The sequence below is a fragment of the Fusarium graminearum genome, chromosome 1, assembly GCF_000240135.3.
Source record: "Fusarium graminearum PH-1 chromosome 1, whole genome shotgun sequence".
Taxonomy (NCBI): Eukaryota; Fungi; Ascomycota; class Sordariomycetes; order Hypocreales; family Nectriaceae; genus Fusarium; species Fusarium graminearum.
In genome coordinates this window covers 1,331,986-1,356,480 of record NC_026474.1, presented here as the reverse complement: position 1 = coordinate 1,356,480, position 24,495 = coordinate 1,331,986, and the positions used below count along the sequence as shown (strand labels likewise).

Below are 24,495 nucleotides of genomic sequence, written 5' to 3'. Positions count from 1 at the left end.
CGAGTGTCATAAATGATCAGCGCAGAGACAAGAGTCAGATATCTCACATTGGCGTAATAGTTGCCTACCTAGGTAGGTTAAGGAGTTGACTGCAGGTAGTTCCTCCCTTGCTGAAAAGTGAAAACTCATCCAATCGGCAAGTGCTCATCGGCCAAATTGTGAAAGCAGGGCGTAATATGGCAGGTTGTTGGCCGGTAGAAAAGCGGAAGGCGTGAAGTGGCTGCTGGGGCGTGGCTTGGCGGCTTGCAGCTTCCTATTGGCCTCAGAATGCGCTTGGTATTGTTGTCCCATGCCCTGCAAAGTAAGGCCGTAGTCCCGACCGACTGGGCTGAATCGAGGCACCGGCCACGGGTGACACCTTCCGTCTATTGCCCTCTATTGAGGCTCACTTCCGGTTTAGCGCCCGTAAGACAGACCCGCCTTCCGCAACCACCACAGTGTCATTGAGTCTCCTCCCTTGCAACTTTTACTCTTCAACTTCAACCAACACACGGATAAATGCACCCTTGACAATCGACAATAGGAAATATACATCCATTCATGAGTACCTACCTACCTTGTCCATGCTCCAAAACGGCCACACGCCATCCATCATCCCGCGGGACACCACCACTCTTCTTAGGTATACAAACAAACAATGCAATCATCCACACCCACCTCACAATTCGCCGATCAGATCTGCCTCTTCCGTTGGACTTTCCAACAATAACAAGGCAAGACTCATGTCTTTGTACTGACTAATGCTTACCATGCCACTCATCTTCTGGTGTCCGCTCCTCCCGCATAACCCAAGCTAAATCTCGGGTTGTGACGACTGTCAAACCATTGCCCCGGTGCTTCTGTCTATTCAAGCTTGGGCCTCTTCACATCCAGCTGATTGCACTTTTCTGTACTTCTTGAACCTTCAGCGCCTAGTCCATGGTTACCAGTAGAGTGACTACACTATAATGGCGTGCCGAGACGGTCTTCTTCTGGTCCAGCCTGCTGGGATTCGAATGCTAGGCTATGAATGCAGGGTATGCTAGCCCCCTACCGAGGTAGGTAGTTGCTATTGCAGGTACTCAAGATGTTGTCCCCTGCCAGCTAACAACGCCATGGGAAATAATATCTCGGTGACTAATTCACTACGTACTCTCCGTATCAAACGCTTTCGGAGAACGGCAAGAGACCGTTTCGTTCTGTCACATTCTTGTTCTGGTGGTACAGAAAGACATAAACGGCTATCAATCTCTACCTCAGTCCTGATACGCCTGCCGATACTAGCGGAAAGAACCCCCATAGCCTTTCGTCAACAACTGCCGATGCTGTTGGGTGATCAGCTTTCCTTGATTGTCGAGCCCCATACGTACACTTTCTGTTCCAAACAAATAATAATGTGTACGTACGGTGAGAAGGATATTTGTCATTTGGCTTGGCATCTCGTCAGTTGCGGTCTTGTTCCGACATGGTCGGAACGCGCTTCGTTAAAGAACAATGCCTAAAACATGTTGGCTCTTATTTCCTCGTTTCATGACATATATCCGGGATGGCACACCCCCTCCTGAAAGAGCTGTCTGGACGACTTCCTCCTCAAGGGATGAATAAGTCCATCCATTAAGTTGCTCAACGTTGACATCCGAACACCTGGACCAACAAGCAAACAGTTCCGAAGCTTCTAAATATGTCTCAAACTCGGATCATGCTCGTTAACTCCATGCGTGTACAAGACCTTTCCATTGTTGCCCACCTAGGGCATGAACATGATGACTAGAGAAGAGCCAAATGTGCAATCAGGCTGTTTGCCTCATTTCTACCAACCTGCTATTCTAGAGTTTGCACAGCCTATCCCCCGCCATGATCGGGATCCAACAGTCTGCCAATATTAGTTAAATTGTCTGTGATGCATAACCAGAGTCATCCTCTAAAGTGCCGGGCTGGATCTCGATGGAACAAGGAAAATATTGGTACGATACCGATTCTCTGCTTTTACCTTGTAACCATCGGTTGTAAGTGCTTTAGCCAAGTCAGTGCTCGGAGTTCCACGTCCTACTCCGTGATTTTGCACGCTCCATGCTGCTGTTCAAATGTCATGCAGGTTCTGGTCATCAGATTGCAGAACAACTTGATAGTTGACCAAGACGACGCAGAATAAGTTACTGATCAACCTTGAGAAGATTCCACCTACCGATTTGTCACTCACTCCTAACTATCACATCACAAGATGGCTCATCATATTTCACCAAGTTTGTTTGTTCTCGGTCTTATTTCGTAGTTGAATAGGTATGCGTTTGTCCGTGCTTAATGCACGCAGGGCTGCCTCAATGCTGCTTTATTTTGTCACAAGTCACCAACATATGCAGTCTCTTTTCATGTGCTGAAGCACTACGTATGCGTGATGTTTGTCTCAAACCCCTCGACAAGAACGTGAGATCTGGTCACGCAGGGAGAGTTCTGAAGAATAGGCCATCACGATATCTTTTGTCACATTCAAGCAACTTCCGCAACTCTTGCTGCAGGTGAGGTAAACCCTGGCAGCCAAGTGCATATACGTTTCAGCCTCAGGAGAAACCCACCCGGATTCCAAGGACAGATGCCAATAGACAATAATCACTATAGCTATCCGGAAGATCCCTTCTAAGAAGAGTCAATATGATGTATACCGCCCTTGCGCGAATTCAAGAACCAGCACACTAGGAGAGTCACATTGTGCACTCCTAGCCAGCCTCTTGCACGCCTCGTGCTTGGCTTGGGCTATCCGGAGATAATTCTTTTCACGATGTCTCACATCTCAGCCGCATGTTTACCTGCTACTGGCCGTTTAGCCTTCCCGCGAATGGACGTTGGAATGAGCAATGGCAGTTTTTCGGAGGAGACCAACGTTGTCAGACGAGTCTTCCGGAAGAGGACGTTGGCCTTTGTCACGTCCTCGCATCCTCTACAGAGACCATGTCACGACATAATGAGCAGTGAGTGTGTGGGTGTGATGAAATAGCCTTTCCTTCATTCTCCGCGCTCGCTGTATTCTATTTGTGGAATTGTGCGATTGGCTCATGGTACCATGCAAGACCACCTCTGCTGCAGGATTGACTTCCTGGGTGCCACCACAAGCCACTCCAAGACACCGCTTCTCCTTGGCTGGCTTCTTTATCAGAGTTTTCTATACTTTGTACTTTGCTACAGCGCGATCTGGCGAGCTCACTCGGGTGTGCAAGCCTTCCGAATCATGAGGCATAAGAGTTGAGAGGAGCAGAATCAACATGCAACACACCAGACTAGCGGTCCCCAAACATCTTTTCCGTATATGTCTTTGTTCATGTGTGTGGTTGACAGCTTCCTGTCCAGGCATAAGCCCGCCTCTGCTACTCACAATTACTGACGCAAGCCTGGGCATCTAAGTTCCGAATGGATTAAACCCGAGTACCTTGTTGGATCGGCCGAGGTCGAAGTTGAGAGTTTGCTCAACAGAGAGCTCTCAGATCTTGAATTTACAGCTTAACTCGGGCTACATTCAGCTTGATTTTGGTGAGGTTGAGTAAACGCTCGGTCAATCATGTAAATAGCTGATGGATAGGTGTCATGATAGGAAGAGTATACAAGATACCCGACCCGTGGCGTTGCCACCAATACCATGACTAACTGCGTGAGTATGAGTTTCGGATTTCCGTTTGTGGTAAAGGCCATCATGACAACCCCCATCCGGCATCGGAGCTTGATTTAAGGGATCGCAGTAAACAACATCACAAAAAGGGAGAGATTCAACAGGTATTCCCGTAGTAACTTGTTTTCTTTCTTAGTTCTAGCTGCCGTCTGCATTCGCAGCGACTGGGCATATCTATCAGCCCATTAGAATCCTTCTATCATTCAAAGATCGACTTTCTAATTAGCGATCAATCCAACCTCCACCACGTCCTGGCTGGTCTCGCCCGCCTACTGCATCAGCTCGGCTAGAAATCCTGGAAAGAAAAAGATGTTGAAGTTCTTTTGTTTCCTCGTCAAAACGCCGCCTTCCCATCGGATGCGTCGTCTTTTTGTCATTTCCCTTGTCGTGGTATCGTTATAATGCAAGTCTCTTTGACTCTTCTTTTGATTCGCCTCACAAATGCAGGTTTGCCCTAAAATGTCTTTGTTGAAAGACGCCCACTCCGTGCCTGGTATATCGCGAAAGAAATCTCCACACCCGTGGAACCAAAATAAGTTTTGGATAGAAATCATAAACAAAACAAAAGCCGGAAACCGACCGTCCTCCCTTCCGGTGGGAGATACATAGGTTTCGTTGAGAACCGTACGCCGCCTTTAGTTGCTAAATCAAATGATTACACATCTGTTGTGATGTATGCATAGAGCTGTTGAATACTCTTTTTGTGGTTTGATATCATGTCACAAGACAGCTTAGAACTTAAGCTCCTTGGGCTTCTCCCAGCTGAAGCTCTGGTTGGTACCGAAGTGACCGTTCTTGGCGGTCTGGAGGTAGATGGGCTGGTCCAGGTTGAGCTCACGGACAATGACACCAGGTCGGAGGTCGAAGTTCTTGCGGATGATCTCGACAAGCTCCTCGGAGGTCTTCTCAGAGGTACCGTAGGAGTCGACGTAGATGGAAAGGGGCTCAGCGACACCAATGGCGTAAGAGAGCTGGACAAGAGCACGTCGGCAGAGGCCAGCGGCGACCAGGGACTTGGCGATCCATCGACCAACGTAGGCGGCAGATCGGTCGACCTTGGAGAAATCCTTGCCGGAGAAGGCACCACCACCGTGGGCACCCCAACCACCGTAGGTGTCGACGATGATCTTTCGGCCGGTCAGACCGGCATCACCCTGGGGACCACCAATGATGAAGAGGCCAGAGGGCTGGATGTGATAGATGGTCTCATCGCTGAGGTACTTGGCAGGGATAACCTTCTGGATGATCTTCTCCTTGATCTCCTTTCGGAGCTCCTCGGTGGTGATGTCAGGAGAGTGCTGAGCAGAGACGACGACAGTGTGGACGCGCTGAGGGACAACGGCACCGTTGTCGTGCTTGTACTCGATGGTGACCTGAGTCTTGGTGTCAGGTCTCAACCAGGGGAGGGAACCGTCGCGGCGAGCAGCTATACATCTTGTTAGTACGGTGGTCATGATAAGTCAACGTATGGAGCTATAGCTGGGGGAAGCCATAGCTCCATACGTTGACTTGGTCGGAATCCGCTGAGGACTGTGTAGCAACTTACCTGACATTGCGGCGTTGAGCTTGTGGGCGAAGAGGAGAGTAAGGGGGAAAAGCTCAGGGGTCTCGTCGGTGGCATATCCGAACATGATACCCTGGTCACCAGCACCGAGCTGCTCAAGAGCCTTCTCGTAGTGGAGACCCTGGGCGATATCAGGGGACTGCTGCTCGATGGCAACGAGCAAGTTGCAGGTCTTGTAGTCAAAACCCTTGGCAGAGTCATCGTAACCGATGTCCTTGATGGCGTCACGGACAACCTTCTGGTAGTCGAGCTTGGCCTGGGTGGTAATCTCACCGAAGACCATGATCATACCAGTCTTGGTAGCAGTCTCGCAAGCAACCTTGGAGAGGGGGTCCTCGCGAAGGCAGGCATCGAGGATGGCGTCGGAAACCTGATCGGCGATCTTATCAGGGTGACCCTCACCGACGGACTCGGACTGAGAGATTGTCAGTAACTGAAACGAGTAATAAACCGAGTCCCAGCGCAAACGGGTCTATAGGGTCATGTGGCCTTAGGCGTCGGCTTATCCGACGCTGAACACCACAACTGGACCTGTTTGCGCGCGAGTAAGCTGGAGAGTGACCTACAGTGAAGAGGAAAGAACCCTCGTTGTAGTGCTTCCATGAAGCAGGGTCGGCGTGGACGCCGTTGGTACCGTTGGAAGCCATTGTGAAGATTGGGGTGAAAGAAGGAAGTGAGGGTAGAGGATGCGGCTAAAGGTGGACAGACACGGGGAAGTCTGACTGTTGGGTGACGAGAGAAAAGGAGTCACTAGAGAATGCGCTGTTAGATAAACTGGCAACGCAGAGCGATTGGGACTGCGGGCTTACCTCAGAAAAAGTGGTGATTAAGGACGGAGAAGATAAAGGAGGATGAAGAAGGGAAGAGCGAAAAAGAAGAATTGAGCGGGAGTTGAAGTACCTTAAAGGAAAAGGCGGGAAGGAGGGGATGTGCGAATACGTTGATGCAGGCTTTGATATGAGCGAAGTGGGGGGTGGGAATTTTATTTGCGAAAGGTCGGAGAGAATAGGTCGAGAGGTTTTTTTTTTCTTTCCCTACACTTTTTTCTCACTGGATGTATACATTCATTTCTAGCCAATCTTATCCGAGACTCAAACAATGACTCGGTCCTTCACCTACTCGACAGCTATTTCTAAGTACCTGCTGAACAATGCCCAATGCTACAGTAAGTTTTACTACAATGGTTTCCTATGTTGGGAACTCTCAAAAGGCGGGGAGCGACAAAAAAAAATACTGCCAATGCTTTTTTTCTGTTGACCGGCCGTCGGTCAAAGATCTACAGGGCGCCGAATCATAAGGGTACTTTGCTTCAGTATGAGGGGTTAGCGTGAAGCTCAGGTACACATTTTATCGCTGACCAGGCTTTCGGTGATTGATACCCTGGACGTTAGAGGGGTAAATGACACTTGGCTGGGAGAGAAAGGCACCTCCTCCGGAAGCCGAAATTTGTAACCGTATTGCGCCATCGCACCTGCCGCCATTCAACCCGTGCTGGAAGGTACATACATACAAACAGTAACTTGCACAGGGCGGTGCAGTCAATCAGGGTAGGTGCTCCTTACTCGTACTCGTCTCCCCCGCTTCCCGCCTGTCTAGTATTGTCTATCCCCTCTCCTATCGTCTGACTTTAGGACAATCCGTTGGAAGGAACAATGGGTCAAGAGTTGCCGAACCTATCAGCCTCAACCCATGCTGAAATGATCCTTGACCAATTCCCTGATTGATTGACAAACACGTGCACCATATCCGGAGAAAATGCCTAGTGGTGAGTGGGTGATGATACCTAACTTTGCAGTCATCATGATAGCCCGAGTCTCGGCATGATAAAGTAAAGTTGGTACATGGCGGGGCCGAAGGGAGCTGCACCAGTTGAGGGCATCCATGAGAAACAACTTTTTTTTGGCTCCCGAGCAGGAGAGGCAAAAAACTTGAGAAAAAAGAGAAGGAAAAAAGAAGGCGAAAAAAAAGACTAACAATATACCCGAACTTTTACCCCACTATTCCAGAACGTGCCAAAAGTTCACCATAGAACAAGCTCGTCATCATCACCACATCTAGAAGAAGTACATACATTTCATCGATATCCGATATCCAAGCCATATAGCCGGTTAAGCCTAGGTTATCCTATCCCGCATACATACACATATCATTAACCTGTTGTTGATATCCGTTTCTAGCCTGCGCCTGTCCCTTCAAAGTGGAGCTGCTTAGAAACGGTGCTGTTGGACTGTAGCTAGCTTCGACCCTGGAAGCTCGCAGGTAGGGGCTGTACTGACTGCACTACACTGTACCTAATCCATCGCATTTTGTCCCCTCCCTTGTCGATTTCACTTGGCCTGACGAAACAAAACACCAAATCGCATACATCACCACCTCTCCAAGATGAGCAAGTTCGGTGCTATGGTTATGGGCCCTGCGGGCGCAGGCAAGGTATGTAGACATGTCATTTCATTTTGACTCTGAATGCCTACATTGTATTTCGCTTATTCGCCTGGGATACTTTACCGCCTATTCTTTTTCTTGCCATATCACTCTCATCATGTCGCCTCGAATCGCGTGCTTGGGTCATAATATCCCCAACGTTTATTAGAGCGCCTCAACTGACCTCGTATTCGTGTCACGTCTAGTCTACTTTTTGCGCCGCCCTCATCACCCATCTTAACCTTAACCGCCGTTCCGCCTTTTACATCAACCTCGATCCCGCTGCCGAGTCTTTCGAACATGAGCCCGACCTCGACATCAAGGAGCTCATCTCTCTCAAAGATGCCATGGAAGAAGTTGGCCTCGGGCCTAATGGCGGTCTCATCTATTGCTTCGAGTTCCTCATGGAGAACCTTGACTGGTTGACGGACGCTCTCGAGGGTCTGACCGAAGAGTATCTCATCATTATTGATATGCCTGGACAGATCGAGCTGTACACCCATGTTCCCATCCTGCCGGCTCTGGTCAAGTTCCTGTCTCAGCCTGGATCTCTCGATGTTCGCATGGCCGCTGTTTATCTTCTCGAAGCCACATTTGTCGTTGATCGCGCAAAATTCTTCTCGGGAACTCTCAGTGCCATGAGTGCCATGCTTATGCTCGAGGTGCCACACATCAACATCCTGTCCAAGATGGATCTTGTCAAGGGCCAGGTCAAGAAGAAGGACCTTAAGCGATTCCTTACTCCCGATGTAGGTTTACTCGACGATGATCCCGTCGAGCACACACGCCGTATCGCAGAGGGCCAAGATGCCGAAGACGACGAATCAAAAGCCCCTGACGAGAAGGACCAGGTTATGAAGGGTGCCAGTTTCAGACGGTTGAACCGCGCGGTGGCTGGCTTGATTGAGAGTTTCAGCATGATCAACTATCACAAACTGGACGTGACCAACGAGGACAGCGTTGCTGCTATCCTGAGCTACATTGACGACTGCATACAGTTCCATGAAGCTCAAGACCCCAAGGAACCTCACGACGACGAGGAAACCGAAGAGTTTGAAGGTTAGGGAGAGCACGACGGGAAAATTAAATATGTGTAAGAAAAAGGAAATCTGTGTGGTATCTTGATAGTAGTATTGCATAGCGCCGGCGTTACTGGTTGCTTTTCCATAATCTGAGACCGAAAAGAGCTTGGATAGACGTGTGCCCTTGTCTCTCTCAGCCTTCCACCTCAAAACTGTCCCCATTTTCCAACTTTTTTCGTCATAAGAATGACAGCAATGCCCTGCCCTGTAGTTGTTGTGCTTGCTGTAATGGTTGATGCTATTCAATGTTCGGTTTTCGTGTTTCTTTGTCGTTTTCCATCTCTTTGGGGTATCCAACCAATTTCGTATCGTGTGCCAGCCAAATAACGGCCGCAGAATGACTGTAGGCCTTACACATTTCATCAAATGGAGTGTTTATCTGGATCGTCCTGAGGCAGGACCTCTTGTTCCTGCCATGCCCTGCTGTGCCTCGTATCGGTCGTACTCTTGCAGCCAGACGTCCTTGATGACGGCCAGGTATCCCAAAATCCTGGCGCCTATGACGGTCATGTCCCTCGCGCTCTCAAAGACGCCGCGCTCCCAGATCCACGCTGCCAGGGCAAACATAAAGGCCCATGTCATAATGCGCATCGCCATGCGTGTCCACCACATAAGCAGACGGCGGATCCAGTTGAGGATGATGACAACAGTGGCAAGCACGAGCAGCGATGCAATAACGCCAACAAGGCCCTGGTTTTCGGCAAGTAGGACCATGACTCGGTCGAGTATAGGCTCGACGATAGGCGTAACTGTGTCGATAACGTTCTGCGCCTGGACAAGGACGTTGCGCACGACAACCTGGACTGGCGAGCGTGGGCTAAGGATGTGTTTCTGGACGGTCTCTGCGAGCTCTGGGGGCAGGAATGAGGTGATGAAGTGTGTCGCCATGCTTGGTGAGTCAACGGAAGGCATTTTGTTTTGACACTGATATTTAATGGCGGTTTTCAATGTTAGGGTTGTAGGTTCAGGTCAAGGTTGATGTTGATGTTGATGGTGGGGGAAATGTTTGTTTTCGTGGCTTTTCTGAGCTAACGTCCAGGGTAGTCGTGAGGATGAAGTTGCGGTCTAAGATGGGTAAGGTGAGATGGAGATAAAGAGGAGCAAATTAAATACCCCTTTTGTCTCTGTCTTAGCTGAACCTGTAATTTGCTTGAAACTTCCTTTTTTTTCATGCAGTATGCACTGATAAAAGGTGTTGTGATGTGTTGAATGGAGTTGACATTTGTCATTAAGCTTCCTTTGTTCTTGTCGATCATTAATTCTAGAACCTTGTACTTGACGTGAGCCACTGGCCTCTTGTATTATCATTGCCTTTTAGCGAATCAAGATGGAATCTAATAGTCAATGTAACTTGAATATCTGACAAACATCAGCCCATCTTCGTTTCCCCCTATCACATTAAAACGACGATAGCTTCTGTTTACAATCGTCCCTGTCAAAGATTTCAACTCTGTCACATGCAAAATATGCAATCTAAGCGAAAGATCTATGCACGGACCATCAATCAAGAACGGCACTTGGACTTGTTAATAAATAAGTAGAAGAGAAAGTATATAAAGTAAAATGTTGTATGTTAAACGTAATAGGCATGGCAGTGAATATGCGAAACCCCCTCTTGGTAAAATATGTACAAGAAATGAAAGAAAATCGCTAGACTTGACGGGTATCGAACATAAACCTGGTCTGATCCAAGAACAGGTCTTAACGCCACCTAGGTGCTCTAAACCAGAGCATCATCATCATCTGTGATATGTAATATCCCCTCCGCGCAAAGCGCCAAATATGTTGTAGTAGAAATGTCCCATCTTTTGAGCCGCCACCCAAGTATAAACGTCAAAACGGCCGTTTTCACTCATCAAGACCTTCAAGTACGCGCCGCGCAGCATCGATCCTCCTGCGATACATGCGTGCCTCTGATCCGGCTCTCGACGACTCTGTCAAACCAAGCACACACTTGCCGAGACTAGCCACAAGCCTCTCTACCAGGATCTGACTTTCCTTGTCAATCCCTTGCATAGGCGACGCATCGCCATCTCTGTTGACTGTCTCGATGCCGCCCAAGGTCGCTGCTTCGTTCAAGAGGCTTGCAGAGATCTGCTTGAGCTCCGAGTCGGGTGATCCTCCAGGAGTGCTGCTATTGGGAGTCAGAATCCCATTGGCCGTCTTGGATTTGTCCACCAGGGGAAAGCTTCGGTTCGTCCCTGTGGATCCGAAAGACGGCATAGAAGGGCGATGGCGTGCGTAACTAGCTGCACTGCTGGCAGGGCGATGAACCACCGTGCCACGTCGAGGCTGTTGCTGCTGTTGTTGGAGGTCGACGGAACCGCTCCTGGAAACAGCTCTTCCTTGAGGGAACTTGAACCCCCCAAACGTTGTTCGCTTCCCACTCAAAGGCCCTTTCACACCCCCTTGAACTTCCACGACAGTCTCAGTCACATTCCCAAAGGTTGAGTTACGGCTCGAGCGACCCTCGGTCGCTGTGGTGAAAGAGTTGAAGGATGCCATGGACTCAACACTCGGCCTCCGTTCGTGGTCGGAATCAGAGTCAGTACCAGGAGCCGGAGTGATAACGGGACCACGAGTTGTCTCGACGGAATCATCCGAACCCACACTGCTCCAGCTCCCGCGTCTATGCTGGCTCATTGATCCCATTGCTGAATGGAGGAAGAAGTGCTCGTAGTCGAAAGCGTCTTCACGGTCCTCGTGAGACACGGGATTTTGGATCGCATCGTGGTAAGACGACTCGCCACTTTCGCTTTCAAAGTCTACAAACTCGTCGTCGTCGTCCTCCAGGTTGTCATCATATCCGTCCGTTTGTTGATTGTATTGAAGTTCTTCCTTCACTTCCTCATCCTCTAGTTCCAAATCTCCCTCCCATGTTTCGCCGTCGTCAATCATGTCGTCGTTTTCCTGCGCTTGAGAGTCGTCTTGAGGACCGAGTATTTCGTCCACTGGAGTAGGCACCTTCGCCTCCTTGGTCGATGTTTCACCTGATGGCTCAAGAGTGTCGCGAGCGTCTTCGTACTCGATATCTGCTGTCTTGGCTCTTTCCAGCTCTGAAGCTCCCTTTGTATCCTGTTTGGGTGAGATCTGACCATCAGGCTTCTCACCAGGATTGTCCGCGTTCCACGGTGCTTGCCAGTTAAGCGCATCAGGCGTGCTTTCTTGTGATTTCCTAGACTCTGGCAATGCCTGGTCCCATCTCGAGTGCGTAAACGGGCTAGGTGTCCTAAGGCTCTGCAAACTACGTCGCTTCATACTGTCGGCCCGGGCCTGCTCCTTGAGACTGGAAATTTTCCCTCTCAAATCTTTCATTTGGTGCTTTAGGTCGCGTACCTGAGCCACTGACGGAGACCTGGGTAGATCGGAGTCTGTCATGGACCCAAAAGCTGGGCTGAGCTGGCTATAGAGGTGGGAGCTGCGTCGACTATTCCCAGGCATACCGCCTTCGTCTTCGCTCAAAGCTTCCATCATAGGATCAAGAGCGCTTACAGGGCTTCTCTGAGATGAAGCGCCGTAGCCAATTCCCAAAGCATCTGCACTTCTTGAGGAAGTCAACGGTTGACGGTAACCCCCGGCAGCCCCCAGGGCACTGGCAGATCGCTGCGGAAAAGTTGGACTCGCAATCCCATTGTGAAACTTGTTTTCGCTTGTATTCCTAGAGTGCCCTTGTACTGAGCCTGAGCCTAAACCTGCACCAGACTCTCGTAAGGATGTCGCAGGCCGCGCGATTGAGGGAGACGGCGTCGACCCATCGGACGTGGGAGAATACAGAGAACCTTTTGCTCTGTAGAGATTCCCTTCCATTGCCTGCAGAATTGTCAGCAGCGTCTACTGGGTCTCAGAATCGAAACGTACCGTTAATCTTTGCTTAGCATTGGCCAGAATCTGTTCGGCCCTATCACTCAGAGAACTGGTCGAATAGCGTTGGTTTGAGATGTCTTCGATACGAGGTACGCGCACAGCCTTGGGTTCTCGCGCAGCGGTTCCCTCGACATAGGACGATGCCATGCTCTCTTCGTCATCGCCCTGGAAGTCAACATCGTCGACGCTAACAGCATCGTCAAAATCACCAAATTGCGCGCCACGGCCGTGCGACGTTATGGTGCTATTAGAGTCGAGTGAGGATTTTCTTTCACGTTGCTGTATTTGTGACCTTGGCTTGATGCGCGATGCGCCCGCAGTTGGTGTAGAGCCTAGTAGGTGATCGTCGTTGCTGTAGACAGATAACTGCGCCGATCCGCGCCGTGCCCCCTTTCCCACAACACTCTCTACTTCCGTCACCTCGCCAATATCGGACAACATGGTTCCATTTCCATATATGATAGGGGTCGGATGAGAAATAGGTCCGGCGATAAATTGGTTCTGCGAAGTAGGGAGATGGAAGCGCATGTCGGTGGTTTGAGCATTGTCCCACATGGGGATGTGTGGTTGTTGTGACAGCTGATCGAAAGCGGCATCGAAATCATAATCGGGCAAGATCATATCAGGATTTGTGAGAGTAGGTGATCCAGGGATTGGCCCATAGTTGGATGAAGAACCGGAGCCTGATTTGCCATGGCGAACATCGCGACTGTAATTTGGAACGGTTTGCGCCGCCATGGTTATCGTAGTGAACGCGGTCGAATACAAGGAGAGGATCGATTGTCTGAAATGGCGAATGTTCGGTCAATGGAACTATGTCTTGCCTCGTTTCGTTTCGTTTCGTCTCGTCTTGTAGCGCGCCCTAAGCGACTGGCGGGTTTTGGGACACCTTGACAAGCCCCGAAGTAACGTTCGGTCCCAATTCGGCTGCGCACGCGAGCTGGCTTGCAGAAGGCTTGTTGCGTTTCTTGTTTTCGAGGGAATGCGACAGGATGGTGATTCGACAGTTGCAGTGGTGGTCTAGATGGCGAGAGTCTGCCAGTCGAAAAGCAGCAGGTACTAATGTAGGTATGTAGCGTGGCGCGAAAAAATTAGAGCGGCAGCTGGCAACCGGGAAAGGAAGTCGATCAGACAAAGGAAGGAAGGTAGTCGAGTAAGGAGCGAATGAATAGACGAGGGGTGAATTAAGAAGGCCAGCAGATCGATGTATTGTACAGTAGGTAGAGAACAGAGGCAAGGTTCTAATCGCAAAAGGCGTAGTTAGCCAAAGACAAGGACCCAATTACATAGGCATATCCAATACGAAAGAACGGCCTTTCAGAATGAGTGAGGGAGAGCATCCAAAGTGGAAAAGCAATTGAACCTATGGATGGAAAGAATGATGGTGATGGACGTTGGGGTTCCCTTATTGGAATGGATCGCAGCTTGGTACGTACCCGTTTAATTGAGCTCGGCCTTGACACTCAGACCTCTATGCAGCTTCTCCACAGATCTTAAATAACAACAGCATAGAATGGAGTCTGCCTGCAGTATTGCGTGGGTGGACGGGTGGGCGAGATGGATGTTATATAATGATTGTTAAGACGTTGGATAAAACCGTTGGATGCAGGCATAGTTGCCCAGTTTTAGCTTTAGGTTTTCGGTCAACCTCTCAAAAATAGTCACCAGCAACGTCTTGGAATGAAGGATTGTGGACTGTTCAATCTTTGGCATTGGCGCCGCCCGGGAGACCAGCTTTTTAGAGTCTCCTCTCACTAACTTAGCAGTACCACTAACCGACCTCAGCACTAGTTAACTGGAACCTGACTGGACTGGCGTCTTGCCCGGGTCGTTGCGCAAAACGGGAAATATGGGGGACTATGCCTTGTTTTACTGTAGAGTTGGGGCACTTTGTTTTTTTCTTCAGGGTGCCGTCCTGAGTATTTTGATTGGCGGTGATCAATAGGCTAGCCAGTCAAAGGTCGAAACAATGGTGTATGGCGCCGCGCATGTTGGAAACGACCATGTCTGGCTCACCAAGTTCTAGCTATACGCAGAAACAGAGTCGTGCAAAGATCTGCAGTGTGTTCGTAAGAACCTGTCGTACGCTTCTACCTCGGTATGGATACTGCACCTATCCGTGCTCTGTACTAGCTCAGGTGTCGTTTGGTTGCGCAAGTTGCTTGTTGTTCTCCTGAGGAGAGGAAAGTAAAGGGACAAGACCTGCAATAGCACGGATACATGATAATAATATTATCCATCCTTGATAAGAAAGCGCCGTCATTCTCTAATTAGGTTGCATTCTCCGGTACTATGGATAAACTAAGCTGATCGAAAACTACAATGTTGCACCAGCCAATTTCCTTTATTATAGACCGGGATTACCACGTATGTATCCGTCGTAGTACGGACCAAGAACCGGCGCAAGGACTATAACTATGTAAGAGAAAGGGGCGCCAATCCAATCCACCGCGCCGCCAGGATATCCTCGTTTTAGGAAAGCTTCCAGAACATATTAACGAATAGCCTAATTAAACATCCAAGCTGAAAACACTCAGTAATTCCAGGTTGAATAATAGCATAAATCTTTCGAAACTGATCAAGATAACCACCAAGACCTACCTACAATGCAAAAAAAGCAATTCCGATCATCATGGCTTTAAAATAGATGATGTACAGCCATACGTGGTGGAGTAGCACAGCTATCATATCTCAGCAAGTAACCGATCTCATCATCGATAGGCCCGCCATACTTTGTTTGTGTTTCAATAAAAGACGCCTCGAAATCCTACGAGAAAAGAAAAGAGAGTCAAACTTGAGTCCTGGGCCAGCTGGGCCATGTATAGAAGTACCAGAACTGAGCAGCTGAGACAAGACATATATTCAGCTTTCCAGCTCATGCATGATTTTACAAGTTTGTGATGCAAGACAGAACACGGGTTGGCTCGTCACATCTCACAAGATCCCAAGGTGAATCAACTGTTCCGTTCATCCCATCATCCCATTTTTTGATATATCCCATCTATAGCAACTCCTTAACAAAATGCATTTTCCTTGTTTTCGCAAAACATGTATCCCTGTGAGTTTTTTTTTCCATAATCTAGTTCAAAGCAATCATAACCCCTTCTCTCAAAGGATTTTTCCTTTTTTCCCTTCCTTTTCACGTACGAAAATAGCAGTCAGTCTAATCGTCGGCAAAAGCCTCAGCTCGGGCCTCGACATTCTTCTGCGACTCATCCTTGGAGGGTCGGTTGGCAATGAGGCGCTGACTGGTTAGTATCACAGGGCTTGTCGTATGGTGGATGAGTGGCACTTACAACCAGGTTTCTCAACAGAATAGCAATGGTTACCTTGCCGACAGATGGCACGTAGATAGAGGCCTTTTCCTTGATGGCGGGACCGTCAAAGTTTCTGTAAGACGAAAAGTTGATGCAGACGGCACCCTCACGGATGAGTTCGGTGGGAACCTTGAAAGACTCGACGGGAACACCTCCAATGACAACATCACTGAGAGGAAGGCAGTCCTCAAGCTTCCAGCCCTCCTTGTCTTGGACAAGGTGGCGAGCCTTCTTGATACCTTCTCCGCGGGTGAAGACCTGGACACCGGTGATATCCACAGAGTAGACGGTGGCACCGTCGTTGGCGAGGAGAGCGGCAAGAGGTCGGCCGTTGACCTCGGATCGGTTGATGACGGTAATGGTCTTGCCATAGAGTCGGTTTCCGGAAGCCAAGATGGGGTTGTAGATCTGCAGGTACTCAAGGATCTTGACAACTGCGAGAGGAGTGCAAGGGAGGATGGACTTCTTGTGGTTCTCGGGAGGGTCAATGAAGCGGATGTTGTGGTACATGTTGTGAATGTGCTGGTGACGAAGACCCTCGACGTCCTTGCCGAGATCGACGGACTCCTGGATGTACTTGTCGTGAGAAGGGTTGTTGGGGAAGATGGGGTAGTAGACGATCATGCCGTCGACATCCTCATCCTCGTTGGCCTTCATGATCTCCTCCTCGAGGAGCTCCTTGTCCACAGTTCGGAGGTCAAAGTTGAAGCCGCTATGGTATACATTAGCGCCAGGTCAGGGGGTAGCCATCACCCGATAGACAGGGCGATATTCAAGCTACACAGAGGAATATCTCACTTCTCTTCACATGTCTTCTTGGACCACTCGGCGTACTTGACGGCAGCGGGATCACCGTTGGCAAGGAAAGCAGCCAAGGTGGGTGTGCACGGGTTTGAGCCTTGGATCTTGGCCAGTGTGTCCTTGACCTCACCAAGGAAACCCTTGGCGATGGTCTCAGCGGTGATGACCTTGCAGGTCTTGGGGACGGTTGAGGAAGCCATGGCAAAAGTTGTCAAGTTTAGACTCAGACTGCGGAAGCAGGGTTTGATCTGAAATCTCATGGTCAGTCACATGTGTTTCTTATCGAACTGATTGGATTAATTTGATGAATATCTCTGTCTCTGTCTCTTCTCTTTTAACTGTCCCATCATGAGTCTAACAAGGCGAAGACACACCGAGAGTAACCAACCCCACATAATTTTGGCCATGAGCCGTACTACCAGCATTTTTTTTTTTTTTGGAGTGACGGGGGATACGATGCCGTCAGAGCAAAGGCTGGGGGCCACGTGATGACGAGAGACTAGGACATATTGGAGAGAAGAGACTCACCTTTGGAGAAGTCGGGGTTGATCTGGCTTGTTTTGATTCAACTTTGACCAAAATTTGGAGGTTAAAGGAGAAAGAAGGACAATAATCGCAAGTTAAAATGTATCCCCCCACCAAAGAAAACAAAACTCTTGAAGAACTGCCCCTCCATGGTCCCGAGTCATTAAGAAAAAAATGTTTACGCAAAAAAATCGGGGGAAAAACCAGAGCCTAACCCTTCGTTCCTCCACTCAGAGAAGAGAGTTTTAAGTGCCCCTCTTACCGTATACAGTTTAGCCATCATGATCGTCTTGGGCTCTCTGTGAATCCCTCCGAATCAATTGCTCCATGGGGATCATAGCGTTATCCAAGATTGAGTTGCAATGAAGATCTGAGCTTCATGATGCAGAATATTTATCATGACGGAGAATGAATTTGGAAGAAACAAGACTAAAAATGCTAGGCCTCAATAAGAATCCATCAAGATTGCATGAGTTCTAAGATTCTTTCCTTCTTTCTAGGTTGCTTCATTCCTTTTGCCGATTTCGGCGCGTGGATTAAACCTCATAGTTCCACTTTCCACTGACGCCATTGTTCTATACCAAACCAATCAACATTTGACGGTTTTATATGCTTCCAGAAAGGAATATGATCCAGTAACAACGGGAAATTCCTCAAGAAACCATGTCGATTGAAACACGTCCAAGCGGGCGGCGGCGACGACGACGACGACTCGGGTCTCTTCCAAGGCCAGATCCTTGAGGATGTTAAACTCAAATACAGCTTCTCAGCGCCCTTAGTGGTTGCTCAACCACACCCAGTGCCAAGTAGCTATATGGCTTTCGTTAGTCCTCAGCTTGTTCAAGATCTGGACGATTCCAATTTCTTTTTATTGCTGGGCTGAGCATTCCATACATACAGTCCAAGCAATATGATCAACAGGCGGCGCGTGGTTGCTTACCGAGAGGCATAATCCTGATCGACTGCTCTTCCGTCATGTCGCTGATGATGAAGGATATGCCAAATGACGGCATAGTATGTACATACATGCCAACTATACCATCCCCTTATAATTGGAAAATTTTCGGGTCTCGCAACAGCTTTATATAAAGGCGAAAGACCAGGGTTGAGTGTCCAATACGAACAACATCGCACGCTTGGTGCCCCCATGATTGACACGACACCACTATCTCTTTACGCCCGCAACAAGATAGGATAATTCCCTAGCGCATTGCCGTGTTTCCTTTCTCGAATATGTCAACGTTCAAAACGCTGCTTATCTCCGTTGTTCCTGTCCTTTATCGCTGAAGCTATGGTCTGCTGTATGGTATATATATGGCCCTTACCCCGCCACACCTTTACTCCGCGGAGATTCACATTTCAGTTCTCCAAATACCACCACGGCCTTATCTCCCACCCTTCTGAGTACCATCCAGGCCCCTGGAACAAGCCTCTCTGCAGCGGCTAGGGGATCGCAATAGCCTTGTTCCTTATCGCGGCTCTTGTTGATCGCCCTTGCTGCACCCGTTACGCTCAGGCACCCTGGCATATGGCCAATTACATGTTGGACATTTGAACACAGACGATCAGCTTATCAGACGACAACGGCGTGAGCACCTTGGCTTGCAGCTTAAGGTTCTGGATCGGTTAAGTAGTTTCGGTACATGGCCGTCTCGACTAACACTTGGTGATGCTGCAGCTCTTATCTCGCCATGTCTAGCAAGGACGCGTCTCGTCATTCGACTCGCATACTTGCATTGTTTGAGACATGGGCTGGAAGTAAAAAGCACATGTTGATCAATGCTATTCGTCTGCATCGTTATCTCTGCCGGTTAATCTAATTTGGTTATCTGGTTGCTCACCCTCGCTTGAGTGATTAGGCCTTGACGCCCAAAAAGCCATTTGGGACTTGCTTGTCAGGGGCTCATAGCATGATAACTAGGACTTGAAAAGTGCTCGCCAACTTTGTTAAAACATCTGTTGATGTGTATCGCAATCCAAACTCGCCAAAGTTGATCGTTCAGTGTTTGGAAGCTTACGAGACTATCAACTGTCGACCGCTGAGGCTCTGCAACACTGCACTACAACGGGCCGCTCTTAGCCTACATCATCAGCCCAGTTCTTATCGGATTAACGAGGAATTATTTACAGGCTTCAGTGAATTGTGCATCTCCGGGCCTCCGAGTATCGCTGCACTGTTCGCTCACTGCCATCTCCAAGACACCACAGCTAAGCTGTCGTCTTCTTATCGATCCAGTATCCCAAAGATAGTTCTAGGAAATCCGGAGATACAATTTTTGATGTTTTTGCTCAACTTGGCCTGCGAAGTATACGACGCAATCGTGCTATATATGTCCTAAGCGTCATCCCGTTTCAAAGGCCATTCAAGCTCATCACCAACAAGCAACTCAGGGATAATCAAGACCCTTCCAATTCTCGCAAATCATTTCAACTATCTTCAAAGATTACGAATTATCTGGCTTGAGATCTATCGAACTCGTTGATGAACCTGTTCAAGATGGGTTTTCAAATCACCCACCTGTGGAAGGCCCCTGAGGTCAACCCCATCAGTAGAAAAGCACGAAGTGTACCAATGCTCAACCCTATCGACATGTACGGCAGAGTGTTCTCTTTCTCATGGCTTGGATTTATGCTTGCTTTCTGGGCTTGGTGAGTTGAAAAATTCCAAGTATTGCTCTGTGGTGTACTAACAAGATACTAGGTACACGTTTCCCCCTCTATTGACAGTCACTATCAAAGAAGATCTCCATCTCACACCAGCTCAAATCGCAAACTCCAATATCGTTTCTCTCTCTGCTACATTCTTCCTTCGATTTTTGACTGGTCCTTTATGTGACTTGTATGGACCCCGACGCGTCTTCGCTTACTTGATTCTCCTGGGCTGTCTACCCATCGGCCTCGCACCACTTGTCAACAGTGCAACGGGCTTATACGTCTCTCGGTTCTTCATTGGTATTCTTGGTGCAACTTTCGTGCCTTGTCAGGTATGGTGTACTGGGTTCTTTGACAAGAACGTAGTTGGTACTGCCAATGCTCTTGCAGGAGGATGGGGAAACGCTGGTGGCGGAATGTAAGTCACTCCTATCACTCACGACGACACCAGTCTTTGAAAAAGAAATGGTTTATAGGAGTTTTTACTAACTATTTGAAAGCACTTATTTCATTATGCCTGCAGTCTTTGACTCCCTGGTTGCCAACCATGGCCTGACTCCTTCAAAGGCTTGGAGAGTCACCTTTATTGTTCCCTTGGTCTGTTTGATCGTCTGTGGTCTCGGCATGCTGCTCCTCTGCGAAGACAGCCCCATGGGGTCCTGGGATAACCAAAATGAGCTTGTCCGAAAGAACATGGAAGCGCATGGGATCTCTAGCTCTGGTGACGTTACTCCTATTGGCACACGCACACCCGATCGTGCAGGTTCAGACGAGGAGAAGAGCCCCGGTGAGGAGAAAGATGTCAAGGTTGGCGATCACGAGCACTCCATTTCACGTACAGAAGCTATGGAAATTGCTCGAGGCGAGATTGTCGTCAAGCCGAGTCTCCGCGAAGCGCTCCCTGTCACATACTCTCCCCAAACCATCTTTCACATCGCTACCTACGCGTGCTCATTCGGCGGCGAGCTTGCTATCAACGCCATCCTCAGCTCATACTTCAAGAAGAACTTCCCCCATCTCGACCAGACGAAAGCCAGTAACTATGCTGCAATTTTTGGCTTCCTCAACTTCGTGAACCGGCCTTTGGGTGGAGTCATCGCAGACTTGTTGTACAACAATTTTGGACGCAGTCTCTGGCTCAAGAAGGTCTGGATCATTACCTGCGGACTCGTGACAGGTGCTCTTCTTATCGTTATTGGAAAGGTCAACCCTTCTGAAGCTAACGGGGGAAACATCGGTACCATGGTTGGACTTGTGGTGGTCATGGCTATCTTTATCGAGGCTGGTAACGGTGCGAACTTTGCTCTTGTGCCTCACGTCCACCCTTCTGCCAACGGTATCCTATCAGGATTAACCGGAGGTGGCGGTAACATTGGCGGTGTTATCTTTGCCATTGTCTTCCGCTTCATGCACGGTGGCAATGACTATGCCATGGGCTTCTGGGTTATTGGAATCATCACTATTGCGTTAAACCTGGCTGTCTGCTGGATTCCCCCACTGCCAAAGGGCCAAATTGGAGGCCACTAAGCGCATTGGAGTTTGCGAAGGAAGAAAAGAAACAAATGGATGGGTTACTAATGTTTTACGAAATTATTGATTGGTTTGAATGCTGGCCAGGCGTGCAATGGTTCAATGGAGCGGTCAAGTTATGGCAGTTATGGTTAATAGGATAGTCTATCGCGTCAAAGGACGATGCGAAGGTTGCTTTTTCACGAATACTATGGGTTAAAATTCACAAACGACTCTAATCCCTATCGTGCTGCGTTTCTGTAAGCTTGTCTTCACCATGATCTAATTGCCCAACAAGTGATCTGTCTTCTTGACACCCGAGCGAAGTTCGGAATTGGAGAATGACGAAAGAAGCGACCCAAAGTAAGACATTATTACCATACCAAGCTTTTTGTCGATATAATGATTTGCGCTTAGTCCGTCTACCACGCGTCTAGTAATACATCACTAATTACCAACTACTATTAATGACATACTTTGCGTTCTTACACCAAGACGAAATGACGTTGAGAATGAGACATTTAGGTTCGAACTTGTCCCTGTCGATCAAAACGCCACAAAAGCGCCGCGTTTGATCGACAGACAAGAGGCGCTGCGTCTCAGTGACACGAAGACACAGAGAACGGGCTGTTTCAATGTTTTTCCCTTATCTGTGAAACGGGACACGAATGTGAGACTTGTATACGCAATCAACTGCAACACCGAGTTTTTCGATCCGAGTGATACGGATGTTAGATCACTGTGACCTTGAACGTTGGTGATTGAACTATAATCTACATTTGGTTTCATTGCAAAGGATGGTTTATATCAACAAACATCTGCCCTAAAGACTACTTTCACTTGGTCAGTCTATTCTGTAACCCGCACCGGCCTTTCTTCCCTTGCATCTCACAGTAGTAAAAGGGCTCTGTCTAAAGCATTTGATCTACAAGGAGAAACAAGAGCGAAATACCTCACAGCTACGTTAAGTTACCCGCAAGCAACAGTTACGTTCCAGTCCGCGGCGAAACGGCATCAAGCTCATGCCAAGGGCGCCACTGCCGGCAACGGTTGAAACGAACGATGACGGATTCGTAATGCTCCAGCATTCCTTCGGTGGTAGGGCTTTCATACACGTAATGGTGGGGGTGTGCCTCACAATCAATTACCGTCGATTAATTGATTGACAGACATCCATTTGAGACGAAACGACACAAAATGAACGGGTGAGGCAGCCCAGCGATCAACATGCAGAGAAACATCAAGTAGCATGGAGATGGCCCAGAGCAAAGTTTCGATAGCGGAGATCTATTGCTACGTAATTTCCCTTGATCCCAGGAACCCAGCATGCAACGCCGTTAGATCCACAAGATTGATATGCACGTTTGTCCCAGCGGTTTCACATACCGAAAATCACAATATTACTACAAAGTTAGTCGGGTTACCAAAATCACGCAAAAGACAGAATACACGAGCTTTGTTTTAAGATGCAATTGTCAAAATAAAATGGGGTATCTTAGTATTCATATTCATAACACTAGAAGGTGATGATCCCTGGGAAAACAAAAGTTGGGTCATATGTCTATTCGACGTAGCGGCAGAGGAACACGGGGCAGCTACATCGGAGAAAATTGATCAAGACAAATAACCCAAATTGGGTTTTATAGTTTTTTCCTCAATACATTAACAATCCAGAAAACCTTCCGTCTCATAAATACCAACAAAAGAAGCAATGTATGTGCGCAACAGAGTCCTAATATACCCAGTCTGCTCCATACCCAGAAGAAATGAGAAAACCCTCTAAAATGCAGTCATGAAGTCATGACGCCACGCTAGAACCAAAGATCAAGTGCGTGACTCCGCTTACAGAGCGAAAGCGGCCATGACGAGACCAGCGACCAGGGCAACGGGAGCACCGAAACGGGCAGCACCGGAGACAGGGACGGGAGTAGGGGTAGGCTGGCCGTAGACAGGGGGCTGGCCAGCGGGCTTGGTGGGAACAACGGGAACGTTGGGCTGGGCAGGGTGAGTGTAAACGGGAGGGTGGGGAGCAGTGCCGTTGTTGTTGGCAGGAGGAGCCTGGTGAGCAGGAGGAGGGACGGGGTAGTGAGTCTTGACAACGGGGACGAAGGTGGTAGGAGAACCGCCAACGGTGGTGGTGTTGCAAGGGACAGTGACGGTCTCGTGGACAGCAACGACGGTGGTGTGAGGAACGGGGTAAGCCTCCTTGGTGGGCTTGGGAGCCTCAGTGGGGAGCTCGTAGTCGTTCTTCTCCTCGGTCTTGGAGGGCTTCTCCTCAGCCTCGGAAGGCTTCTCCTTGCCACCCTCGATCTTGAAGGGGAAAGAGTACTGGAAAACCTCGGGGTTGCTCTCGAGCTTGAGGACGAGACCGTAGACGTTGTTGGTGCCGACGGAAGAGTCGATCTTCCAGGAGTAGGAAGCAGCGTCGTTGTCAACACCGGTAGCAATGGTCTTGATGGGGACCTGGGTGTTCTGGGTAGCACCACCGATCAGAGAGATGGAGATCTTCTCGCCGGAGTACTTGGGCTTGGCCTGCCAGGTGATCTCGAGGGTCTCACCGGTCTGGACCTGCTCCCAGTTGCTGGGGGTGAGGACGGGGTCGAAGTCAGCGACCTGGGCAAGAGCCTGGGCGGCGAAAGCCATGAGGGCAGCGGCGGAGATGGTGAACTGCATCTTGAAGGTTGGATTTAGGAATTACGGTATATAGTAATTGGTAAGGTAGGAAAACGGGATTGTTGTTAAGAAGCTGCGAAGCGACCTAAATTATTATGTATAATAAAAAAGAGTGTGGTAGGCTGGAAGCCGTGAAAAGAGTGACTGGTTTGAAGGTGGTGGTGAAGAGAGAGGGAAAAAAGAAGAAGAAGCGGCGGATGAAGCTTGCCTTTTGTGATAAATGCCAGAGGGGGACTGGGTGTGGGAGGGAAGGTGAGAGGGGGGTGAGGTGTGGGGGTACGTACCCCCGAACAGTTGCCCAGCTTGGACCAGCTTGGGCCAGTCGACCAGTCCCCTGCGGGACCATTGAGCGCCAAGGGGGACGCTAAAGCAGGTACCATGCTAACCCTCCACTCGAGGTGACTTGTGCCTGTTCGACGCTGCAAGCACAGCCCGTGCCTTACAGGATTT

The 24,495-nt window shown here is 49.1% G+C and overlaps 7 protein-coding genes across 7 annotated transcripts; 2 read left to right on the top strand and 5 right to left on the bottom strand.

Annotated features, from left to right (window-relative positions):
* Positions 1-3,744: 3,744 nt before the first annotated feature.
* Positions 3,745-6,054, bottom strand: FGSG_00421 (S-adenosylmethionine synthetase). Its single transcript, XM_011317785.1, has 4 exons — positions 6,011-6,054; positions 5,768-5,951; positions 5,184-5,616; positions 3,745-5,063 (listed from the first exon to the last, which is right to left on the bottom strand). The coding sequence occupies exons 2-4, from the start codon at positions 5,846-5,848 to the stop codon at positions 4,369-4,371; spliced, it is 1,209 nt and encodes a 402-aa protein (XP_011316087.1). The 5' UTR covers positions 5,849-5,951; positions 6,011-6,054; the 3' UTR covers positions 3,745-4,368.
* A 1,686-nt stretch (positions 6,055-7,740) lies between these two features.
* FGSG_00420 (transcription factor FET5) lies at positions 7,741-8,686 on the top strand (the record flags this gene model as incomplete). The annotated part of the gene is made up of 2 exons (XM_011317784.1): positions 7,741-7,782; positions 7,829-8,686. The coding sequence occupies 2 exons, from the start codon at positions 7,741-7,743 to the stop codon at positions 8,684-8,686; spliced, it is 900 nt and encodes a 299-aa protein (XP_011316086.1).
* Positions 8,687-9,079: 393 nt separating this feature from the next.
* Positions 9,080-9,616, bottom strand: FGSG_00419 (uncharacterized protein; the record flags this gene model as incomplete). The annotated part of the gene is made up of 1 exon (XM_011317783.1): positions 9,080-9,616. The coding sequence occupies one exon, from the start codon at positions 9,614-9,616 to the stop codon at positions 9,080-9,082; it is 537 nt and encodes a 178-aa protein (XP_011316085.1).
* A 936-nt stretch (positions 9,617-10,552) lies between these two features.
* Positions 10,553-13,306, bottom strand: FGSG_00418 (uncharacterized protein; the record flags this gene model as incomplete). Its single annotated transcript, XM_011317782.1, has 2 exons — positions 10,553-12,514; positions 12,563-13,306. 2 exons carry the CDS (start codon positions 13,304-13,306, stop codon positions 10,553-10,555), a joined length of 2,706 nt encoding a protein of 901 aa, XP_011316084.1.
* Positions 13,307-15,731: 2,425 nt separating this feature from the next.
* FGSG_00417 (methylenetetrahydrofolate dehydrogenase) lies at positions 15,732-16,886 on the bottom strand (the record flags this gene model as incomplete). Its single annotated transcript, XM_011317781.1, has 3 exons — positions 15,732-15,812; positions 15,865-16,597; positions 16,684-16,886. The coding sequence occupies 3 exons, from the start codon at positions 16,884-16,886 to the stop codon at positions 15,732-15,734; spliced, it is 1,017 nt and encodes a 338-aa protein (XP_011316083.1).
* Positions 16,887-19,708: 2,822 nt separating this feature from the next.
* On the top strand, positions 19,709-21,390 carry FGSG_00416 (uncharacterized protein; the record flags this gene model as incomplete). Its single annotated transcript, XM_011317780.1, has 3 exons — positions 19,709-19,860; positions 19,913-20,281; positions 20,364-21,390. 3 exons carry the CDS (start codon positions 19,709-19,711, stop codon positions 21,388-21,390), a joined length of 1,548 nt encoding a protein of 515 aa, XP_011316082.1.
* A 1,334-nt stretch (positions 21,391-22,724) lies between these two features.
* FGSG_00415 (uncharacterized protein) lies at positions 22,725-24,199 on the bottom strand. The gene has a single exon (XM_011317779.1). The coding sequence runs from the start codon at positions 24,043-24,045 to the stop codon at positions 23,215-23,217; it is 831 nt and encodes a 276-aa protein (XP_011316081.1). The 5' UTR covers positions 24,046-24,199; the 3' UTR covers positions 22,725-23,214.
* Between the last annotated feature and the right edge of the window lie 296 nt (positions 24,200-24,495).

Coding starts and splice junctions, on each gene's coding strand:
- FGSG_00415 (XM_011317779.1), bottom strand. CDS start 24,045: ATGCAGTTCACCATCTCCGCCGCTGCCCTCATGGCTTTCGCCGCCCAG.
- FGSG_00421 (XM_011317785.1), bottom strand. CDS start 5,848: ATGGCTTCCAACGGTACCAACGGCGTCCACGCCGACCCTGCTTCATGG. Junction 5,617..5,767: donor AGGGTTCTTTCCTCTTCACT/GTAGGTCACTCT, acceptor ACAATCTCTCAG/TCCGAGTCCGTCGGTGAGGG. Junction 5,064..5,183: donor GCTCAACGCCGCAATGTCAG/GTAAGTTGCTAC, acceptor CAAGATGTATAG/CTGCTCGCCGCGACGGTTCC.